At 42.6% G+C, this 9,296-nt stretch overlaps 1 protein-coding gene across 1 annotated transcript in view; it reads left to right on the top strand.

The window, feature by feature from the left end:
• The window catches only part of LOC111228925 (hepatocyte nuclear factor 6-like), a 17,003-nt gene extending 11,487 nt beyond the window's left edge, over nt 1-5,516 (top strand). Inside the window, exon 2 of the mRNA XM_022755037.1 lies at nt 5,158-5,516. Within this exon, the coding sequence (XP_022610758.1) occupies nt 5,158-5,516 (359 nt within the window). The remainder of the gene's footprint in view (nt 1-5,157) is intronic.
• Nucleotides 5,517-9,296: the final 3,780 nt, after the last annotated feature.

The raw sequence follows: 9,296 nt of genomic DNA on the forward strand, positions 1-9,296 counted from the left end.
CACACACACACACACACACACACACACACACACACACACCACCCTACACCCCTAAATCCACCTCATGTCTCATCTTCCCACACACAGACACACAGACACACACACACACACACACACACATTTTAGAGCTGTTTAACACATTAAGTCTCCTATAAAGTAATTGCTTTTTGTTTATATTTGTGTTTCTCTGCAATTTGAGGATTAGAGTCATAATAAATCTGCCTTTTCATTTCATTACATCTAGAGGCTACATATACTGTATATATAAATGGCCTTTTATGTGTGTTTTTCATCTCTGTTTAATCCATAAAAGGACATCTAGCTGTCATCTGAGAATCTCATGTTTTCCCTTCTGCACATAATGTCTTCAGGCAAAACACTGTTCATATCTGTAGTCCTGCTGTTGTGTGATTCAGCCTGTATAACACAGCTATAATCAACTGTTTTAATTCACTACTGACTATAAGTGTTAAGGAAAGATATGTTGTGTTTATTGTTATTGGAGCTTGTCCGTGCGGAGAGATTGATTTGCTGGGTGTGACAAAAGAGGGCTGCTTTCAAATTCATCTCCTGAAGGGGGAAAGTTTCTCTCTGAGTTTAAGACGTGTGCATTCGAGCAGGATTTGACTTTTCAGTGAAGAGACATCTTGTTTCTAGTTGTTAAACTTTTGAAATTAACTATTTCAATTTGCGTGTTCATTCTTTATTTTCCAACAAAAGAGGGGCAATAGTTTGTAAGAATTTGTTATTTGGTAATCCAACTGGTTTGAGGAAATATTTTAAAAAAAAACATGTCCAGAAGTGGGAAATTGGGTACTGAATATGAAGAGCTGTGATTTTTGTCAGTCAGCTTGTTTTTAGTTGTAAATTCCTATCAGGTACTGACGTATAGTGTAATATAACAGACAAAGGTCAGCCAACATCCACCTACTGCCCTTCTCATCTTCACGTATAAGTGCACAGTCAAAGTAGAAACAACAGCAGCCACTTAAGTGATAAAACAGAGCTGCTCTTAAAGGAGGCACGAGTGCAATTTGACATGCTGCACAGCCAGCGAGTTAATCTTTGGATCAGCAAGAGGTTGAGATTAAGCAAAGTGGCAGTTGCCTGACACCTTTAGCATCGTTGACACCAGGGCATATGAAAGAGACGACATGAGCAAGTGCCACTTGAGACTGCTGAGCGTCCCCGCTTGTCTCTTCAGAAAAGCCCATTTGGTAATGAGGCAACTAAAGATAGCCTGCAACGGTTTGGTTCTCGTCTCAAGAGAGGTCTCTTTAATGAGCAGCTCCCTCTTTTCCTTCCCTGTGGTCCTATTCATTGCTGGGTAAGGGGATGTTCACAGGGCCAGAGGAGTCTCATTTGAAATGGACCTATTGATTATCTGAAATATGTATTGACCATGCAGGCCCAGGCCTTGTGCTAACTCCTTTGGCGGCTGTGTTGCTCTGCAGGGCCTCCTAGCTGCAGAGATGCATTTGAAGTGATGGAGGAGAACCAGAGTGGTGTTGGCATTGTAAAATGGCCGGTAGCACAAGTTGTTCGAAAAACAGGCATTACATATTAAATTATCACTATATTAGCACTAGCATTCAGTCATTACATTAGGGAGTATTGAGTTTGGTTTGAGACAGCACTTAGAGAGCCGTGAGGAGGTTCTGGCATGGCTGGGCCTGAACCAATTGAATAAACGTTCCATGAAATGGTTCTGAAGTGCGGATCAATCAATATGGGGGCTATCAATCTGAGGGCAAATTAAAACAATTGAGAAAAACAACAAGAGGAAAACAGTTGAAGAAGTCGAGTGGGGATGGAGTGATGTATCTGTAATGTAGGGACAAATGTATAACCTACTTTCAGCTGAGGAAAAATATCTTGTAATTATGCTTCGCTTGCAGTAACAAAGCATGAACAATGGCAATTAAAACACACGCACGCTCACACACAGGCATGCATACACATGTGCACATTCATATTGATCTCCCCCTCACAGTCAAATCTGTTTACTGCTGTTGTCTAAACCTGCTGTAAAGTCATCAATCATTTGCATACACCACCTCCACATTGCAGCCAGGCTTTATTCCCTCACTCCCTCCTTTCCTTTCTCTCATCCCTTCCTCCCCCTCACATGTGCACAAACACTTCAAAATAGGGGATAAATATCATGCCTCACTTTGTTTCTTTCTTTCGTTCACGCCAACAGACCCCATCTCACGCACGTGCACACTGTTTTTTTTTTTCAATAAAACATAATCAGTGACATATATGAGAGTCATTCTTTTGTCCTCCTCTAGAGCTCTCAGACTGGATGACTGCCACTCTTTTCCGCCACATCTCCTTTGTTCTTCCACAGATAAACAATTTCTTCTCCATCTGTCCGTCACAAAGCGCGCTCTTGAGCTGTACTCCCCAACACGCCACACACACACACACACACACACACACACACACACACACACACACACACACACACACACACACACACACACCTCGGTCTCGCGGATCGATGGGGATCGATCGGGTGGGGAAGGGAGCCCTGATTACTGGACCACGTGTTCGGGAGAAAACCGCGGAAAATCGATCATTGCAGCTTTTTAGGGCAGCAGAACAGAACAGACTCCCTCCAGTCTCCACAGCTAGAGCCGAGCCAACTGACGGTGCATCCAGGCACGGCAGACCGCTTCTTTGTCAGCATTTCACATCACGCTCCTCCAGTTTCAGCACAGACACACAGACCCACAATGAAAACAACCTATCCACCATGACCTCTTTCTTTTCTTTAGAGAATATTATTTGGCTATTAGACCTGGAGAGTAAAATAAAACAAATATTAAAATTAAAATCGCCCTTTTTACACAGTTGGCCTCTGTACTAACTTTAAAAAAGACCCTATTTGTGTTTTGTAAGTTGTAGCTAATCGTATTCCTAGTCCTTGTAGTATTATCCACAGACTGCACAACCCACTTTACATTACTGATGACCATTTTCCAAGCCTTCTATAAGTTTTTAGATTGATTTCTTATCCTCCAGGCGGCCACTGGTTTCACTTCATTTCACTGCACTTTGAAAATCAACTTCTAAAGATTTGAAACTTGCCTGAAATCCATCCCAGTGAACAATTAGCCTCCTCAATGTTTGTTTTTTTCATGTTATTGTCATGCTCTACAGCAGCTGCAAGCAGGGGACATTTAAAAAAAAAAAAAAAGCGATCGTTTCTGTAGCATTCAAGGACAGTTCGACATCTGAGATTTTATGCTCAGTTACTGAAAAATATGATTTTGCATCCACAAGCTATGTAATTAATATAAACAGGCATAGAAAACTGGCTGGTGACTTAAAATTATCATGTGAATTTTGTTTTCTTCTGTACAGAAATTAGCTGTCTGAACAACTGAGTCTTAAATCTCGGATTTCTTGAACACACCAATAGCAAGAGTTTTAAACCAGTTTGCAGTAAAATACTAAATAATAAATGAAGAAAACTGACAGGTGACTGTCAAGCAAGTTTAAGATGTCTTCAAGTTGATTTTAATACCATAGTGAAAAACAAACAAAGTCTATCTAAAGGTAAGAAAATAGTAATAAAAAAGACATTTTAAAGATCCTCTCCGATGAAAATCCAGTTTCTAACCGTGCTAACGTGCCCATATGGTGTTTTTATACAAGACATTTCATGAACGAAATAAGCGGCCAACCAATGGCAGCCAGGGTTTCATACGTCACATAGGCTTACCTAGGGAACCAATCCCGTCAACATGCGGGGACAGAAGGCGGGCAAAATAAACCCCAAACCTTGTCAGTACAGACAGCGAGAGTTAGCATTAGCACAGCCACTAACACTGTGTTAGCCACTGCCGGTTACAAACTAGCAAGCAACATAAATAAACAAAAGATGCTAACTACGCTAACCTTTATGACACGTCTGCTAATCGTCGATTTTGGTCACAACAGACTCCTCATCTGAGTCTGGGTCTGACTGAGGCTCAAATATGAGTCTCTGGTGTTTCCTCTAAAGCCAACCATCTTGACACGCACTGACCTTTCGCCGGTCACCGGAACTTTGTCAGTACACACAAGAGTTTACATTAGCCCAGCCGTTAACACTTTGTCAGTTACAATCTAACAAACAACATAAACAGATGTCTACGCTTACCGTTCTGATACGTCTTCTAAGCGCTGATTTTGGTGCACAACAAACTCCTGAGTCTGAGTCTCAGATGTTTCCACTGCTAACCATCTTGATACGCTCTACTCTTTCACCTGTAACCTAACGCCAACAGGTTGCAGGTAGTGGGCGGGGCATAAGGCCTGACCCAGAATTTCTCAATGAGGAAGTAAACATAGATGTGCTTCCAGGGCCAGTTTACCATTTCTCCCCACTTTTTTTTTGAGGGAAACCCATGTTAAACAAAATATTAATCATAGCAGAGTATTTTCTTTTACATAATGTAGGCTAATTTAAAACATGCCTGGAGAGAAGCTTTAAAGGCTGAAACCTGCAGAATCCACTGTAATGGTCTGTCAGGGTGGTCTGGTACATACTTGGAAAGACAAAGAAAGGCTAGATTTAACTTTGGCTAACATCTTTTGAAAGTGGTACTGTGATCAGCTATTTCAACTTTAAAGTCAGAAATATTGTTTTAATTTGGTCTTTTTCACTCAATAGTGTCGACTCATTGATTTTTTTTGTTTTCCTCTCTGCTTTCCACTTTTCCACTCTCTCTTTTGTTGCCTGCATACTCTCCTGTTACATGTGCATGTTACTCTATTTTCATCTTCAAAATTGTGCCTCTCCTTCAGACTATACAGTCTTGATATAATTTACAGTTGAACAACTAGCATAATTAAACACATTTAAATGAAATATTCCCAGAACACTAAAATATTCATTTATACACACAAACACCTGCCAGTGGTCCATTTTTGACCTTTTGCTTTCACATTCTGATTTTCCCTTGAGCCATTTCAATTGTCAGTCTTGATTTCTGTGGTATTACCCTTTATGTGGTCATTAGACTTCTGACCCTGATAATGTAGTATATATTGCATTATTTGTAGCTTTACAGGAGCACAGACTATATTGGTCTCAATAAAACTCTTCTATCCTTCTGTTTTCTCCCCTCCTTCCCTCTGTCTCTTCCCTCTTTCTCTCTCCAGCATGTAAACGCAAGGAGGAGGACCGAGGACGAGAGCGCAGCCAGGTGCCAAAGAAGCAGCGACTGGTCTTCACCGACCTGCAGCGTCGCACCTTGGTAGCCATCTTCAGAGAGAACCGCCGCCCCTCCAAAGAGATGCAGGTCACCATCTCCCAGCAGCTGGGCCTGGAGCTCTCCACCGTCTCCAACTTCTTCATGAACTCACGCCGCCGCTGTCCGGACCGCTGGGACACAGAGGAACATGGTCATGGGGTGCACGGCCACAGCCACTTGCACACTCCTCACGGAAACAGCAACAACAACAATGCCTCACCGATCCAACCCGGTACCTCCTCTGCGACCACGTTCTCTAAGGCCTGACGGTGGCAGGACGGATCATTGAACAGATGCATGGAGGATGGAGGGGGGGTGTTTTACACTAAAGCAGTGGGCTCTAACTGTGATCCTGCAGAGCTATAGGATGTGTAGCTTCAGATCACTCATCTGATCCATCTGCTCAAAGTGCTGAGGACTTGTGCAGATGAATCAGATCTTCTCAGTGCTCCATGTGTTTTCTATTAATCTGAATGTTACTCATGGGGGCTAACTTGCATTTCAAATTGTGGCTCTTCAAACCAAAGATGCAGTAGCTTTAGGAGAGTTGCCCTCAAACAACCACAGGTGGCTCTTAGTTAATCCATCTGAAAACCAAAGAAAATCCATCCACACTAAACCACACTGTAGGTCTATGTTTAAGCCTTGAAAAGGGAGGAGAGGGTTTGCCTCTGGTCAGGATGTAAACACACCAAAGAATCACTCATGACAAGGAACCGATAGCTTCAAGACAGGGAACCTTAAGCAGCCACACATTGGTCTTCACAAATCAAGCAGAAATCAGGCAGCAGATGTGTCTGCTGGGCCGTGATCAACCACTCCTCATTTCAATAACAGACACCGAGGCTGATTGAGAGGTGCGTTTGAGTGTCAAGTGTCTGTGAAACGCTCTCGGCAGGTCCTTTGACCCGCTAACCACATACCACCCCTCTGCATCACTGCATGTGTGTGTGTCCTGCGTGTGCATGTGCGTAATGTTCACATGCTGCGTGTGCGCCACGGGTGTAATTCCTCTGCAGTGATTCATCCCGCTCCACGTCAGAGTAACAGTGCCACCTGCTGTCCATTTAGACCACATCTGGACATGTTGAGAGCATGTTGGTGTAGTTAGAACTCATATCTCCAGGAGGCCTACAGCACATTGTAGCCTGCAGTGTAGATTTCCATTAGGATACTGATACCAATACTCTATATAAGCATAAGTGTAGCCCTGCAAACACCAAACACACTGAGACAACATGATAAAACGTGATAATCCACACACCCTTTTATATATATTTGAATGTTTGTTTCTTAAGACTTGTTGTATGGCTACATGGCCATAGCCCGTGAGAGGATATTTTCAGGTTACAAGAGGAGAACAATCAAACTGGGACGACACACTCCACGTTCAAAGGTGTCGTCCCTGAGAGTAGGGAGTGAGGGAGGGGGTTGGGGTCTGCTCTGTTCTAGTGGCCAAACGTAGAGGTCAAATGTCACAATATAGGATCCTGAGTGCCAATGATGTTTGCCTCTTTATGATAATCAGAGAACAGGTGCAGCCTGCTCCGTCGCCATGCACCCCGCTGTGTCTGGCCTGTGTCATCACAACCTTCAAACTGCGAGCACTATACGGGCATGTAGCCTATTCCATACCTCAGAAAAACATTGATGTGATCGACATGAAACACAATGAAAATCACTGTAAATAATCTTTACGTTCATCTCTCTGTCTCTCTGTCTTATCTATTCTCTATTTATCTACTCTCTTGCTAACCCCTCCTGTTGTGTCTTTCCTTTATTTTTCCCTCCTTACTATTGATGCGGGTAATAATAGTACCATAGACACATGGTTTCTCTCTCGTGACTATTGTGCTATGTTGTGCTGAAACTATATGTAAAGAAGCACCTTGTCGACAAAATGTAAAAACTTAAAGATTGAAAAAAAAGAAGATTCAACATGTCATAGACTGATCCTATGCACAGACAAGGAAGGAATACCACAAGTGACAAACTGTGCATATTTGTGAATACCTGTACGATGGAATAGATGGACTGTCTGGACGTGAAGGACCTCTTCCCTGATCTCTGAACTTTGACCCCTTTGAACTGGACTGTCACTGCATTCCTCTGCTGATGGTGTTTTTTGGTTACCATGAGAACCGCCTCATTTTATTTATGCCTTTTTTTTGTTTGAATTTTTTGTGGGCAAAGCCACTCGTTGTGTAGCATCTTCTAGCGGGAGATAATCATATTAGAGAGGAGATGCAGACAGGAGGAAGAGGGGAGCAGCAGGGGAGGCAGGAGCATCAGAGGCCTGTCATCAGACTGGTAGGAAACATCCAAGTGACATTCCTCCATGGCTTGGGTTCTGGTCGTTATGTAGTGCACTATAACAGATTCCTTGTTGGAGGTGTCACTTAGGACGTCTACTAGAGTCCAGATGGAAAAAAAAAACACTTTGTAGGTTTTTAGTGCAGATGTTTGAGGTTCAGACCCAAAACAGAAGAGTTAGTTATGGAAACAGTTGTGTGTGTGTGTGGCTACCTCACAGAATGGAGTGGACTGTGACACAGCCATCAATACCAAAGATACTTCAAGCCTGCCATGTTCACACTGGACTTGGGACATGCACACATGCAAACACTACACACACACACACACACGCGCGCAGATTCAGTGACAGGTGCAGATATGCTTCTAAGTGCACATACACATTTCCGCAGAGCAGTCGTGCTGCATAACAAACACACAGAGGTGTTTGTTATGTGGGAAGAGTTGAGTGCCTTTTTCCTTCAACCAGGGGTTGGACTGCTCTGAACACACATATACACACATATACACACACGGGGTTTAAAGTGAAGGGGGGCACACGCTGGGTGAAGGGGGAGCAACACTGGAGGGGTCCTCATGATATTAAAAAAGCCACTTTTGTTCTGAGCACTTTTTTCACATGAGGGGGATAAGATTGTTTACCGCCACCGCCTTTTTTTTTCTCCTTACATGCTGGTGAGATGTCATCTTACCGAGTCCTCTCCATGATACACACATGCACACACACTCCCACCAGAGATATTTTTGTGTAATTTGTAAACCGAGTGTAGGTGTGTGTGTCTATCTGGCAGTTTACAAAGCCCTTTGATCACATCTAACAACCAACCAATGAGCAATCAGTGCTCCAATTCTTTGAGCTTTCATCTCCTAAAGACGACATGACGCCCGCCGGTGACCCCCATCCATCCAAACCCTCTTCGCTGGTCCCTACGTCCAGGGTAGCATCACAACGAGGCAGGCATGTGTAGACAATTCATCTTGATATACCTCAAATCTTTATTGTAAAGGTTATGTAGTGAAACAATAATGACAATGTTTAGCAATGAGAGTGACATTAAAGTCACAGCAAAATGATTGTTCTGTTTTATATTTCTTTAAAAGAGCGTGTGGAATATATAATGTTTGACATCTTTTGAGTTATTATTTGTAGGTTTGCACGTTTGCGCTTAAGAGAGAGACATAGGGAATAAATGAACAGTTACAAAAGGACATTATGTATGATAAAGTAGCAGGGGAGAAGAAGAAATCAGAGGAAAAGGATTATGAATACACAGTAAAATTTGGTAATTGAGAAAACTGTTGACGCTAAAGTCAAGTATGAGACATGAAAGACACACTAATTTATGTTTTGCATCACCTTTTGGCTTATTTTGTGTTTGAAGATTGTCTCCTATGTGTGTTAAGGTGATTCCCATATTAAAAAAAGAGATCCAACCAAAGCACCTCTGTTATTAGGGGTGGGATGAGCGATTCTTTTATGCATGGATACTATATAAGTGTATATAAACAGCAGGATGAACTGTACCTCTACAGGTGGAGGAGAGGGGGAGAAACAGGGAAAAAAAACTACTGGGTTTCGGTTTCCAAATAATCTTTACATTCTTTTTTAGCTCTGTGTCTTTTATGTGCTGTTTGTGTATTTGTATAAAAAGTGTATTTGTACGTGTATCAGCTTCATTACTGTGTCTTTCCCCCTGTTGTAACCCCCCCGCCCGCCCTCCCTTTGTGTGGAAA

This window comes from Seriola dumerili, unplaced genomic scaffold (assembly GCF_002260705.1).
Source record: "Seriola dumerili isolate Sdu_G_001 unplaced genomic scaffold, Sdu_1.0 BDQW01000226.1, whole genome shotgun sequence".
NCBI lineage: Eukaryota > Metazoa > Chordata > Actinopteri > Carangiformes > Carangidae > Seriola > Seriola dumerili.